At 41.2% G+C, this 15562-nt stretch overlaps 1 protein-coding gene across 1 annotated transcript; it reads right to left on the bottom strand.

The window, feature by feature from the left end:
* Positions 1-318: 318 nt before the first annotated feature.
* ldha (lactate dehydrogenase A4) lies at positions 319-6898 on the bottom strand. Its single transcript, XM_010732732.3, has 8 exons — positions 6758-6898; positions 4455-4580; positions 3817-3934; positions 3528-3701; positions 3245-3418; positions 2981-3098; positions 1761-1884; positions 319-1617 (listed from the first exon to the last, which is right to left on the bottom strand). Exons 2-8 carry the CDS (start codon positions 4578-4580, stop codon positions 1453-1455), a joined length of 999 nt encoding a protein of 332 aa, XP_010731034.1. The 5' UTR covers positions 6758-6898; the 3' UTR covers positions 319-1452.
* Between the last annotated feature and the right edge of the window lie 8664 nt (positions 6899-15562).

The raw sequence follows: 15562 nt of genomic DNA, 5'->3' as shown, positions 1-15562 counted from the left end.
TATTAGTGTATTCTGTGTCACACAACCACAGAAAGTACTTCTCTAACATCTGTGAACTGGTTGTAAAAGTATTTTAGAATCCAGAGGTTAGTTCTGAATAAGCAGACGCTCGACTGCTGCTGCAGTGGTATTTACTGATGGTACATGTACATGTTCACCTTACCACAATGTCACATATAGAAGCAACTGACCCCATTTGATCTCCTGCATAAAAAACCTGTAACCTGCCTTGTGTGACCCATGGCTGTGCACACATACAACCACATACAAACTGCTTTTTTCTAGGCTGGATAAGTAACACAGGAAAGGACAAAGTGCAAGCTTGTATCAGTATCCTGGCAGATTTATTTGATGCAACAGCAAAATAAAAATCTATATCCAGCTGCCATGATGGGTACAGTTCCTCAGTGAGTCAGGTGATTGATAGACCACATCTAAAATTGTAACATTAATACATAAATAGATCTTAACAGTATTAACAGTTATAAATAATACTAATCATTGTTCTCTTTATCCTTTTTCCCCCCAGAGTTAGGTGGAGTAAAATAAATACAAAAACCTTTGAGGGTATTTAGGCTGTGCAACACCTTTTTCAGGATTGTTACCTTCTGTTAGATTTCATAATCTGACCCTCAGTCATGATCATAGCTGACTCTTTCAAATTGGCTCTCTGCTATCTCTATGTTGAGTAAAGTTATAGCAAGTCACCATGATGACAACTCCTTTAATTCAGATGAAATCAGGTTGCTTCTTGCCAGTTCTTCAAACCTTGACTTTTCACTGTTTTCTGTCAGTGCACTTGTGGTTCTGTTGGTTTACAAAGGCTTCAATGCCAACCAGAAGATGCAGCATTGCTTTTCTAAATGCTAAGGTACTTTGGTATCACAGGATGCTGGCCCAGTGATATTTTTGCGGCAGTGGTGTTATGACTGTAGGTGGGTAGGAAGCCCTCCTTATAGAGAATGGAATGTCTCCATTGTACTCCAAATACAAAATAAACAGAGATTACCAAGTGGAAAACACCATCTGGCAACAATCACAGAATACAGACAATAAATACGAACTACAGACAAGGAGTGTACAGAAGAAGCAACAGTGCACAGTAACATACAGTACATACAGTATATACGGTCAATTTGCAAAGGCCTAGCTTTTCTTGTGTAGAGAGGACAACAAACAGATACAACCTCTCCAACACAGGCTGATCTCAAAGGCCAAAGGTACGTGTTGCGTTTCCGAGAATTCAGTAATGGAGGGAGGACAGTTGGGAGGCAGCGACGGAAAATGAAACCCTTGTTTGAATATCTGAAGGTAAAATCTAGCCTCCACTGGTTTAGCTACAAACACTTTGCCTTTTTAGATATTCAGAGGTTGCATTCGCCGTTTGGACACAGGAGGTATGGTAGAAGGAGGGAGTCAACCACGCAGCGTGAGGATTCAGAGGAGCGCTCTTCACAGGGTGAGCTCCTTCTGTACTCCCCACAGGGTCTCAGCGCTCTTCACCAGCTGCTTCTCCTCATCTGACTTCAGTGTCATGTGAATCACATCTGTCAGACCGCTGTTGCCCAGGACGCAAGGGATGCTCAGGAAGACCTCATCCTTTACTCCATGCATTCCCTGTAAGATGAAGAGAGCACAGGAAGATCAGGGTCAGCGAGTCATTTCAGGATAATAGAAGAAGATGTGGTAGTATGTGTGAAGTAAATAGTAAGACAGATTTCCAAAGAGAAAAATGTATGGCTTGTTCCGAATATCCTCACCTGGACAAGTGTGGACACAGGGTGCACTTTGTGCAGGTTTTTCATGATGCTTTCCACCAAGTCAGCCACAGACATACCAATGGCCCAGGAAGTATAGCCCTTCAGCTTGATAACCTCATAGGCCCTGCAGTGCACACACAACATAAGAAAAAAAATGAGAACATGAACTAGAAAATTAATCTGTCAGTCTGATTTTGCATTTTGATTTTGTATTTTGAAGTGACTGACACCTGCATTTTTGTTCAGTGTCAAATGTTTTGCGGAGAAAGTTTAGAACTGTCACTCCTGAATCTCTGCTGTGCTGAACTTGATGTTTGCACAGTGAGAGATAAAGAAACAGGGTTCATGTGAGTTAGCTAAGTGTCTACTATGAACTCAAATCTGTTACTAAATCTGGATATGTACACTACAAGTATGCCTTCAGTTCAAAATAGCTCTGTATTCATGTTGTCAAATGTCAAACATGTCTTAAAATAAAATAAGCCCTCTCGTCTGTTTTTTGTTCTCTGTTGGGACATCCATCGTGTACATTTACCCCTATCGTTATCCCTCTTTTTAAATGTTTCATTTCATACCTAAGGGCTTTGCAAACATACAGTATTAAAGAATGATAAATCCACTATTGTTTTGTACATGCCTGACCTTCCTTAGAACTTTGCTATTGCAAAATAAATCAGGTTGGCTGACAGTAAAATAATGCCGCAATGTCAAAGTTTACTTAAGCTGTTGCATCACTTTAGTTTCATGAATGGCACAACCAAGGGGTGTCTTTTTATGTATTAAATCAGACCTGGGCATTGAGTTCATGAGCACTAATGTCAGGTATAGTGTTACTGGGAATACCATATCTGCCAGGTTCTAGTAAAACTACAATACAGTTGTGTACTGTGTACACGCCTCTACTTGTTTTTTGGCCCACAGCCCTGGTCAAATTCCTCACCAAAGCCAGTCAGCTCTAGTGGATTCAATTTTCCATGTTGGAAATTTTAGTCTTCACTTTAATCAGTGGTGACTGTAGGCTATTACACTCCATGCAAAGAATTGCTTCAATAAAACATGTACAGTATTTATGGCTCAGTGCCTGGGCAGATGAACTGTATTTAAATGTCTAACTACTTTGCGAATTGAAGACTATGAGAAAGCAAATGCGAGGGTAGTTCAGAGAGTTCTTTCAGCCCATCAGTTTACTCATTCATTACCGGAAAATCATTTAAACTCACCCATCAACCACCATCTTATGGACAGCCTTCCAATTCTCACTGTCACCCTCAGCTCCCATCTGTGGGTTGAGGGTCTGCAGAGAAACTCCAGCAACATTCACACCGCTCCACACAGGCACTATGAGAAACAGACATATGATAGTGATTGTCTTGAGTACAAGTTGTATACACAAAAAGGTATTCATGTGAACACAAAACAATGCAAATGATTTGCCACAGATAAACCAACAGGTACAGTGGAAGGCGGAAGTCAGTGTTGCATACCACTAGAGTCTCCGTGCTCTCCAATGATCCAGCCGTGGCAGCTAGAAGGGTGAAGATGGAGCTTCTCTCCCATGATGTGGCGGAAACGGGCAGAGTCCAGGTTGGTGCCAGAGCCAATGACGCGGTGACGGGGGAAACCACTCAGCTTCCATGCCACATAGGTCAGGATGTCCACTGGAAAACAAAATACATCAAAATTTAGGCATTGTTTTTTCCAGTACACCTCAACACTATTTGAAGACACACACACCATCTCTCCTCTTTCACAACCTGCCTGTCTTACCTGGGTTAGAAACCACCATCAGGATGCAGTTGGGGCTGTACTTGACGATGTTTGGGATGATGAACTTGAAGATGTTGACGTTGCGCTGCACCAGGTTAAGACGACTCTCGCCCTCTTGCTGGCGGGCACCAGCAGTCACGACCACCACTTTGGAGTTGGCTGTCACGCTGTAGTCTGACAAATTGACAAAAGGATAGATGTATGGACGGAGCTAAAGAATAACAGTTTCAGCGAGGGCCAATAAACAAACCAGGAGTCAATGGTTGTAGTTACTTTTGTGCACTCTTACCTTTGTCTGCCACAATCTTGTGTGTTTTGAGGAAGAGGGATCCATGCTGCAAGTCCATGGCCTCACCCTTCAGCTTGTCTTCCATCACATCAACCAAGGCCAGCTCATCACACAAGTCCTGAGTATATACATACATACAATAAGCTATTCTGACAATGGAACAACACCATTCATCTCTGCTGTGGTTATACAGCAGCATTGTTAGTTGGAAGACCTGTGACCTGGTTTCTCTTAGCCTCTGTTGTTTCTTCAGCTGGCACAGATCCCACTTTATTGTTGTGAATTGAACAGGACAATGTAAGGGAAATGCAATGTTTCCTCTCCAGTTTTGTATAACGAGGTTTTTATTTCTACCATGCATTCTAGAATTTGATTTCACGGTCAGCACACCATTATTCCATTCATAATGGATAATGATAGTGATGCTCTGGATTTGCTTAGTCATTCAGTCATTGTAAGTTGGGACTTTTGAAGGCTTTTTCTCAAGTACCTGTCAACTGTCATTTATCATATTTAGCTCATCCTACCTACTTCCTCTTTGCTCATTTCAACACTCTTTAGTCACACAAAGACACAGAAACACCATTCACATCTTTCTCTTCACTTCTTTCTCTTTAATCTCTTCTATTTGGTCTCACCTTGAGCAGTACGCTGACGGCAGAGGCCATGCCCACCATACCGACGCCCACCACCGTCACCTTGTTCCTGCTGCCAATGGGTTCCTCCTTCATCACATGGCCAATCAGCTTCTCCTTGGTGGACATCTGTGGAAAGTGAAGAGGTGTGGTGAGAGGGCGAGGGATAGAAAAACACCTGTGAGTGACATGGAGTTCGCAAAGAGAAAGAAAAAAAAAAGAGTAGAAAGGGGGAGGAGGATGTGATGGTCGATAGGTAAGATGAGTATTAAAGGAGTATTGAAGGTGAAGAGTGTGAATGGAAAGAGAGAGAGGCGGGAAAGTAGTGCTGCATAATGCATGTGTGAGCTGGAATGTGTGGGTACTAGCAGACCCACAGGAGGGCCTACGTGACTGCTCTGTCAATCGACAATGAATGAGTCAAACTTGGATTTTCTTAGTTACAGAAGTGAAAGTGTGAACATGGCTTCTAACAACCACAAGTTCCAGTTTTGTAGTTGAAAGTCTACCACCCTTTCTCATGCATACTTCTACAAATGGTTTGCGTACAATCATTCTTGCTGTACACTGCCCCTCTCGGTCTCCGTGGCAACCACTGCCTGGAAAAAGTACTGCAGCCTGTCTCGCAGACCATGGCAAGTCAGCGTCACACACTACTATTTATGTTTCCTGGTTGGGCAGCTATAATTAAGTGCTCACATTTGCGTTTACATCATCACCATGACTAGGCTGATGTGAAGACGAGCACGTAGAGGATTCTTCAGAAGGTTTAATACTGTCTAATACCTTCCTTGAGAGGATATTTAAGACCTCACCATGGTGGGTTTGCACACAATTGTAGGAAATGGTAAGTGGGACAGTCATATCCCTTCATCCAATTATCTGTCACTACGAGGTTAGCTGAAAGCTTACTACATACCAGAACCTGACCCTGAGGGAAGCTCGGCTTGTGCTTTACAAGAGGATCCTTTGTTAGGATACAGTAAAGGATTACTGTAGATGTTTAATACTAGTGGGAGTTCCTTTCTTTCCTGATAAAACATACTGTACAAACCAGCCGAATTACTACAGTTCTATAACCGAATGAGGATTACAAGATGGATTGTAAGTAGTTGAAAGAACTTGCGATATAGTTAGAAAGAGAGAGGGGGAAGGGTGATTTCTGTCATACTGTGGATTGTATGAAATTCTGGGACTTAACATAAGTAACTGTTGCACAAAACCGGATAACTAAAACTGCTTTATGCATGCTTATATCATCATATTTCCCAGTACATTATGCCATTTCAATCATTTTTAATCTGATCACTAGCCGGTGTGTTGGTGTGGGTTTACTGAGCTCTGATGGCGTATCAGATATCATAGCTGAAATTCAGTATCTGGTCTTTCCACATTACCTTTCTGCACGCAACTGTGAATGCATCTTGTTTCTGCACCCCGTAATCACTTTAAGACTATGTGATCACACCAACACCAGTCTGTCTAACATTTTATTTGCCTTAAAAAATAATTTAAAAAAAACCCTACATGCTGGACGAACTGTACCAGCAGGAAAAACAAGATTTTCTTTCCACTGTTTCTCTTTGATTGAATATAGACTAGTCAGACAATGACTGCATACTGCAGCTGCCAACAGGCTGCAGCTGATCATCCACAACACTGTGCCAAATGTGGCATTCGTTTAATTAAGCAGCACAAAAGTGCTGGAGGATCAATATTTCGCTTATTTGACGCGATCCTAAAAGTGACAACCATGCAGCAGTGGTAACATCACTGCCAGATCATCTCATGCAGTGCATGTACTGTGCTAGGATCACTTATGGCTGCTGGTTGTCACCACGGGCAGCAGAGGGCATGCGCAGCTTCTTGTGTAACACTGCGTATATTACATCAACACAAACGCCCCGATGAACTGAATTCAAACCATCAGCGCTATAGTGTGTGGTGTATATTTTATTTATAATATCTATCATTTAAACCATGGCACTAAAAATGATCTTTTAACTGATAATGCAAGTTGCTGTAACAAATATGAAAGTCTACACTCGATGTCTGCCTGATATTCTGTTTTACAAAAAAAAAATAAAAAATCATAACACTAATAATTACACACATGGAAGAAAACTAAAGCTGTTCCGAGCCTCATTGATAGAGATGGCGACACGCCCCTCTCCGTATCCTCTAAAAACGCGCATCAGGTTGGTGAACTACTTTAAACAACTGAAAAATAAATGCTGATTTTCAGGAACGCATGGTGTGTACAGGTGATATACGGTCTAATGTTTGAGCCAGAGCGCTTTTCTTACCTTTAGGCTTTGAGTTAAAAACGTGGAAACGCGAGCTGGAATGTGTGTGCTCCTCCTGAGTGCAGCTTTTCCGCAGAAGTGGTGCCACGGAGGGGGAGTCTTCCCGTATTTAACGACGGCCCCCTCGGTCAGCGTTACGCACTTGTATGCTAATGAGAAGCGGGTGTGTCCCTGCCATGAGACCGTGTAACATGTCACGTCCCAGGCAGGATGCGGCGATGAGACAGCGATCTTCCGGTGAAACACTTCTTCTAAACTAACAGAGCTCGCCTATTTTTTTGTTTGTTTGTTTTGTAATTCAAATAAGTATAGTACTTCTCCTTTTTACATCACTTAGAATATAATGTTTAAAAGCACCTTTGTTTTGAGCTCCGTAAGCAAACACATGATAACTTAATTAATATTACATCACTGTCAGACAAATCTGTTTAAAAAAGATGTAGCTCAAGGATGGTGGAAAAGGATGAGTAAGATTTTCTCAGTGGCCTGTTTGTCTCTTCATCCACGTTTACATGTTTTTTTTCTTTTCATCTATGAACATTTTATATAATTCACCACGACTCAAGTTCCTAGTTGGGTAACACATGGTGTAGTAGTGCAATGAATGTAAGAAGTGGTGAAATACCCAAGTGTAGTAAAAAGAAAAACCCGTGTATTCACTACACGAGTCTTATATGAGTCATATAGGAGAAGCGACTCAAACCTCAACTTTGCTTAATGTCTGATCTGATTTAGAGTGAATCAGTCATGTGAAAGGTAAAATAAAATCATGTTTTTGTTTTGCTTGTCAACACATAAACACAGTACAGAGGGTCAAACATCTGGCTTACGACCCTGATATGATGTACATACTCGAAGAGATGATTGCACACACATATAATCACGTGTATGTCATCATACAATAGCCTGTATGTATATACACAGTAAGGCTTGCAGTCGAGGCAACAAATAAACATCATGAGAAAGATCTAAAATAAACAATACAATTTTGGAATAAATAAAAAACTACATAAATAAATAAAAAAACGTTAAAGCAATTAAGTTTTTAATTGTATGTGTGCTATTTCATCTGGCTGTTGATGTAACACTTTAGGGTGCATGTAATGTGACGAAATCTGAAAAGATGCTATTATCATCCTCCCACAACAACGTTTTAGCGCCCCCTCCTGTCTGGTTTATGTTATTACAATGAAAAGCCAGTTTGACTAAGCCTTTTGTGTTACCTATCTGGGGAATTCTGGGAGCTGACAGAAGACATAGAGGTTGCATATGAGTTACAACATATCTTTTTCAGTTTTTTTTAACAAACACACACACACATTTGCCCAACACTGGGACCAAAATTTCGTGCTCAGATTATCCAGACTATGCTTACGTGAAGTTATGTGATTTTAAAATTGTCCCTATTGAGTTGTCCACTATTTGAAAAAAGAACATTTTGTATTCTTTGTATTTGAGCAAATAGACTGGTAGGTCATGATTCACGACAAGAAATATTTTATTTAGTCAAAGCAAATCCAAAAACAGTACAAATCATCTTTATGATTAGTTTAATATTCATGATGTTGGAAACAGCAAAACGTTGCCTGTAACCATTTTGTCAACAGGTGAGAAGTGTAAAATCAAATTTAAAATTAATAAGAATTTAATACTTTACCAGTCTGTTTTAATAATCAAATGTTGTAATGAGGCACTAGCTTTGTGTTCACACCAGATGTTTTTGGTTTTAAATCCTTCGAGAAGCAAATCTAAGTAGATTAGTATTTCCATCATGCAAACTGATGTGCACACAGGTGTGGAGTAAAAAACAGCCTTCAGTTTTAAATTCATAAATGGATGCAAAATCATTTACTTTGCACTTAGATGAATACACATTAATTATAGATTAAACTTACCTCTGTGTTGCTTTGTCTTAAATATCTGTAGATCTACATATTATACCTATGTTTCATTAAATTTCTATCATAATGTCAATCATGATAAAGAAAATGTTTTCTTTATCATGACATATAATTAACTAATGTCCCATAATGGCAATAATATGATGAACTCCAGAAACGGTGACTGATTGGTGACTGCCAATTTAAAAGGTCTATCAAATAAATACAAATATAATGTATCTCTTATATTGTATTTTTGAATAAATTTGATAATTTTCAACTAGTAACCTAGTAATAGTGTGATGCCTTCTATTTTTGAATGTTGATTTCATATCCTGCTACATAGTCTCCTTTTGGAAAAAGCTGTAAATGATCAGATGTTGTACAGACCATGTGAAAATAAAACAGATTCCTTTGCTTTCCAAACAAGCCAAGCCTTTATTGAATAGACCAACATTTTAGGAAACTAGTTTTACAAGTAAGTGCTGAACCTTTGTAAGGTAGTTCAGACAGTCCACGGCTACTCTCACATGACAAACCTCATACAATGCACTTCACCAGTTTAGTTTGCATTTCTTTTCCTCTGTCACATCTGCTTCGGCACTGCTCACCTGAAAGCTCTGCTGTTGCTACTGTAGTCACTTGCTGCTGTTAAGCTCCACCTCCACCCACCCACCCGTGGGCTCTGAGTATATAGTCAGGAAATTAGTATTGCCACTCCCCAATTCTTGCTGACTCAGCTGCGTATATCATTTAGGAGTGATGAGGTCATCACTGCACATTTACTGCATTCATAAAAATAATCCGTTCCATGTGAGCTGGCTGACTGAACTGTGTGTCGTGTTGTTTTGATTTGTTTGGTAAAATGGCTCTTAGTTCTGAGATTTGAGATTATTATAGAAGACTTCAGATCAGATGAAGAAATGATGATGTATTCCAATAGATGTGACTAAGAAAAAAAGTCTGTGGAATCAAAATAGAAGAGTATGAGTTTAATAATGGAGTAAATGAAAGTTGTATACAATAGTTTTATACCTTTTTGCATCCCTCATTCTGACTTTACTGAGTTTTACCACTACTACTAATTCTCACCTGCTCCAACCTCTTGTTGATTTTTGTTTACATAAATTTCCTTTTCTATGTCCATGTCTCATCAACCACTGGCTCACTTCAAGCAGCTCACCAACAGGAGGTGCTATCATAAAGGCAGTAGAAAACCTCCAGGCTCTTTTCTACTCTGGTAACATTGCCACATGGACTTGAATTCTAATTTGAGCACTAGTTTCTACCTGGACAACATGAAGCCTTACCTGATAGTGAAGGTTGTCAATATTCTGTAGAGTGCATCAAAAAGATGAATCAATCTCACAAAGTCTTTCCATTCCACTGAAACCCTTAGTCACAGCATGAAATAAATAGATTCAGTTAGTAATTTATAATTATGTAGTATGTTGTGTTTAAACATTAATGCTGAATGAATCAATGCACAGCTTATACATACAGTATACACTGTGTAAAGTTCAGGCCTTCACTTACTGACCAAGGGTCCACAGTAGTAGTTGCTGACTCCCCAGGAGGCTTTTAGGTTATCTTTGTGGATCAAAGCTGAAGAAAATCGACTTACCCACTGTTTTGAGATTTTAGAGCAGGGTACTGCAACATCTATACTGTATCTCATTATTGAATCAAAGGTAAATCCCCAGGCAGATTCCCCTTAAATGGCATTCACAGCTCTTTAGTTTAAACAACATTCATCACATGGGCCCTGACTTGAAAAATAATGAACACTTCACTAAAATGTGTTTAGGTGCTGTATGGCTATGACACTATGACTAACACTGCTGGAGAGAGATGAAACTTCATCTATCATTGTTTAATGTCCTCGGTTTGCCTGCAGCAATGTACTCCAAACTTTCTAAGCAACTTCCTCATGTCCTTGCTACTGAATTACTCGTTTTTTTGTCTCCATCCCCCACCATTTCTTTCAATAGTCTCTGGAGCGTGTGCCAATTCAATCACTGTTCACCCCCCAGTGGAATAAAGAAACACTAGTTTGTCATGTTAGCTTCCCCTCTCACACCACAGGGTCAGTTGCCAACACGCTGTTATTGCACAGGGCATTGGGACCGAGGTGTGTCTGCTGTGGGTGATATCCTACCTGTCTCAGTCTGCCGCGTAATAGAGAGCAATCTAATCACATCGCCACAGCCTCCTCCTCCTCCTCCTCTTCCTTCAGCCTCTGTTTAGAAATAGAACTGAGGCTGAGGAACAAGGCCACATCAATCATAAAAAGATTCTCCAGGGAGTGAGATCACTCTCACAACTCTGTCAGAACAACAGCCACCTGACATACCTTACTTCACCTCAGACGGACACATCCTGAGCCACAAACATATTAAACCCACAATCCTGTCTGATTTCTCCTTTTTTTTCCCCTCCCTCTCTAATTTGTCCTTCCCTGCCTTTCAACATGAATCAAAAACTCTTATTCCTCTTTCCCTTTCATCCCACAGTCACTTCTCACCTTCATTTCCTTCATATCTTTCCCCCCTATCCTTCACCGCTCCAAGCCCTCCCTCTCCTTCCTTGTTCCTGGCTTCCAGTTTCGCTCCATGCACACCTTCTGTCTACGATTGATAACATCCCTGATGGAGCTCCTTTATTAGCCACCCACAGGCAGATTAACCAGAGCAATAATACACCAATCAACAGCAATTATGCGCTGATAAGCCCAGGGAGAGCACTGCTGGGTGCAGAGAAGGATGTAGCAGTTGTAGAGTGATTGGGGGTGTTTTAGTACTTAAAGGTTGTGTGTCTGCGCATACATTTATTTGTGTTATACAAGTATATTTAATTGAGTGTACTTTGTTTTTTGCCTGCGGAAGTAATCCTTTCATAGGGCATGTTATTATAATCACATGTGGGATCAGTCCTAGTCCCTCTGTCCTTATCAGGTGCTAATTGAAGCCATGGTCATGCAGGCTGTATTCTCATCTGCGTAGTTTTAAAGTTATGATTGAAACTATAAGCATGAGTGAAGCAAACCAGCTGAATAAATAGACGTTTTAAATCATTATGGTTTATCATTACTCTCTGAGCGTACTATTATGGATGAAGACATCCCTTCTCCCATCATTACAGGATATAAAAACACTTCAGTTACAATGTTGGCTCTTGTTAGTTTTTGGACTTCACTGTCTGAACAGCAGCCTGGCATTGTTATAGAGCAGCTAAATGATGATGAAAATGAGTGGAAGGGTAGATTTGAGTTTTCTGCCTGCAGGCATTCACAAGCCAGCCAAGTCTGATTTCAAGAACAGCTGTGTGGATTTAACCTCCCCCTCCTCTTTGGTTTTTGCACACTCAAATATGCATTCACACGTGTGCAAGTACACACCTGCAGGTGCACGTTTGTGTGTGCTTGCCAGCACGTAGATACGCACAAGCAGGAGCTTCTTTTTTAATGGCAAACCAAAGACTCTGTGAGCCGTTTACTGCTGTGCTACTGGGAAGCCCACCAATCTTTCAGTTCCAGATTTGCTTTATACCAGTGAATTTGCCAAACTGTGTGCACGGATGAATCAGATTAGTCCCGCCAACTGGCTTCAGAGACAATGATCCAAGTGTTGTATCAAAGTGGACCTCTAATTATACTTTCCTTATTTCATTTGTCTCTTTTAAGATTCAAGGACAGCGCGGCAGTGTTTGATTAATTCTTGCAATTTCAGTGTCAGAGGGGCAGTGGACGTAATTCTAAAAATTGGCACAGAGAAACTACTCAACACAGCAGGATTTTCTTTTTTTCCTCAGTTTCTTTGAACATGTAAGTCTCCTCTAACCTTGAGGTGACTCAGCTCATGACCTCCAGAAGTTAATCCAGAAGCAGAAACAATTTCTTCAAGCGTGAAATAAAATACATTTCCTTTGGCTGTTCCAACTCTAATTATTACAAAAGATTTATGGCAGTGTTGCTGTTATTTGTTTAAGGGCAGTGTATACACTGTGTTGTAGACTGCGGCAGGCTTTGCATGTCACTGGAGAGGCTCTGCGAAGCCTCCGTCTCCCAGTCCAGTGACCTTAACACCTGTGATTGATATAGGAGGGGGGGGTGCATGTACAGGCATGGTCTACTCGATGTGTATGGGTGTGTGTGTGTGTGCACATGTGCGCATGCGTGTTTGCGTGCCTGAAGGGGTAAGGTTAATTGAAGTTGTTTGAGTGAAAATGATTCCCTCAGGGAGGGGGGGCATAGCAGGTGGAGGCGGTGGGTGGGTTCAGCCGTGGGTGACGGAGAAACCGACCAGGAGAGAGGGATGAGATGGAGAGGTAAACGGAAGGGGTGTGGGTGGGGGTCAAAGGGATTGCTCCTCACCCCCAGTGCTCAGAGGCAGTGATACATGAGGACGGAGAGATGAAATGATTCATCTAAAGGTCAGGTGTGTCTGTCCTTCCCTCCATCCGACCCCTCACCCATTCCTGCTCATCTATGCTTGTTTTCCTTCAGATAAATGTGCACAAATGAACAAATTCTTTACAGCATGTCCTATTAATTTACACAATAACCTTTTACTAAACGGATCTGCATGCTCCTCCCCTCTTCTCCCTGTCTGACACATCACTCTCTTCTCTCTCTCTTGGTCTGTCTGTCTGTCCCCTCCCGTGCCCTTTCCCCTCTTCTCCCATACTAGCCTTCATTTCACAGATGACAGGTTGGCTGACTGTAATCCAACAGATGCTGGGGCGGGGAGGCCTGACCAACTGTTTTAACTCCAATCAGCTTTTATTGCTCTCCGGAGGAACCCCACACAACCCCCTGCCAGCCTGACATTTCAGAGAGCAGGAGAGAAAATAGAACATCTATGTGTATATGTGTCTGTGTGTACATGTGTTACCATGTGTATGTGTATGTGTGTTGATTAAAGCAGGGGGCTGATGGGGAAAAAAGGGTGACAGTCATTACCCCCTGTGCCTGGTGTGGGGCCAAACCGCTGGCTTCAATCAACTCCGATGCATGTGTCTGTGCATGTATGCATGTGTGTGTGTGTGACAGAGGGAGAGTCCAGTATCAGCAGGGATGGAGATGTCGCTGGTAATGCATCTGCCACTGTCGCTCGTCCCCGACAGCCTGAGCCACCCCTGCATCGCCCACGTCTGTCGCCTCCTTCCTATTCTCCATCCATCTCTCTCTGTTCACCCCACCTCCAGTCTCCACCCTCATCCTACTCCATCCCTCCCTCTGAGACAAAGACAAAAGCCTCTGCAAGTTACTACAGTATGACTTTGAAGCTGTTGTTCAAACAGGATAATGCTATATTGCTGTTTGTGTCGTCTGAGTGGTCTCCATAAATGTTGCAGCACAAATTGTTATTATCCGGAAGTCAAGCAACATCGGTTTTGAATTGTTAGGTACTTGAGAATCTCTTAAAGAAAGAGTAATTTACTAGACATTATGCAAAGGCAAGTTTATGCTGTCATCATACTGTGACAACTACAATGCAGTTACTTTAACTGATGAGTAATGCCAAAGGTCTAGGGAGGAGTAATTTAAGCCATTTAGTTCAGATCTGTATTTGGATGTACCTTCTGCTAATATAACCATGTCCTTTGTGGACTGTAAATGGGATAAAACACAGCGTGTGAAGACATAAATACAGTAAAGGTTTTTGCCATATTCTGCACACAAAGGTGTACAAATGGTGGTTTGCTCTCTGTCAGCGCATCTACAAACCCTCATTTTGTTCACTTCAACAGCACAATAGCAGACATCCAGAAGCCATCAGTCATTTGATAAAAGGGTACCGCTGTTTATCTGATGATTAATGGGGTTTTAGTGCTCTCTGTAGAGCTGTGGACCACTTGAACTCTGCAGCCTGACCTGCAGGCTATTAAAGCCAATGAAGAACATAGAAACGTTTGGGGGGTGGTGAAGGAGCTGCATGTGAATTTCCTCTCGTCCAATAACTTTTACTGCTGCGGTCACAAAGAGGTGATGTGACCTTGGCCATGATGGTGTCGTTCAGTGGGACACTTTCAGACACATGCACACATCCATGATCGTGTTCACGGGAGAACCCACTCGTGCACATGAACGCACACACTACACGTGAGCACAGCACGTGAATTTGCAGTTAACACTAATTGTACTTATAGTATGTCTGTTCAGCTTACACTGACTGTAAAATAAAGAACTATAACTGGTATTGAATAACCCAATGCAAAAAAGCTAAAAGGCAACCAGTCTACAACCCATGAAAGTATGTTATAATATATATAACACTGCATGAGTTATTGTATTTGTCCTGAATCTTTTCCCTGAAATTCAGCATCATCAGGTCATGACATATACTGTAAATAAAGGACATCCTTGGTGTTTTTGGCACAAGTTGATTAAATATCTGAGAGGTCTACTGCCTTGACAATTAAATTAAGGTTATACATTGTTCAGCTAGTCCTAATTTACATATGTCACCCCCACAAAGATGTAGACCTACTGATTTATTTATTTGACCTTTAGACTAAAACTCAAAAGAACATACACCTAAGGATGCTATTGGCACAATTGAAGCAATTGCAGTCTCCACATGAGTCACTGATTTGCTTTGTGTTTTGAAGCAAATACCAGGAATAATCTTGAGGCAAACCTTTGTTGACTATCTCATATCAGTCATATGAACGAGCCCCGAGCAGCATTGGAAGCTCACAACCAGCCTTCATCTCCTCTCTCCCTTTAGAAAATATCTCGTCTGTATTATGCCTTTAGCAATTACAAGGCAGGTTTACTGCCCCTGAGAAACATCTCTTTGGATATCTGTAAATGTTGCATTTCATATCCTCTAACTCCTTCACCACCTCCCTTTTGGTGACGAACCTTTGAGTTAACATTTTATGTTATTGTTCTATACATTACTGTGTTTCTTTGGCATGT

Source organism: Larimichthys crocea, chromosome XXI, assembly GCF_000972845.2.
Source record: "Larimichthys crocea isolate SSNF chromosome XXI, L_crocea_2.0, whole genome shotgun sequence".
Lineage (NCBI taxonomy): Eukaryota > Metazoa > Chordata > Actinopteri > Sciaenidae > Larimichthys > Larimichthys crocea.
Note: the sequence above shows the minus strand (reverse complement) of the source record. Positions and strands in the feature narration are given on the sequence as shown.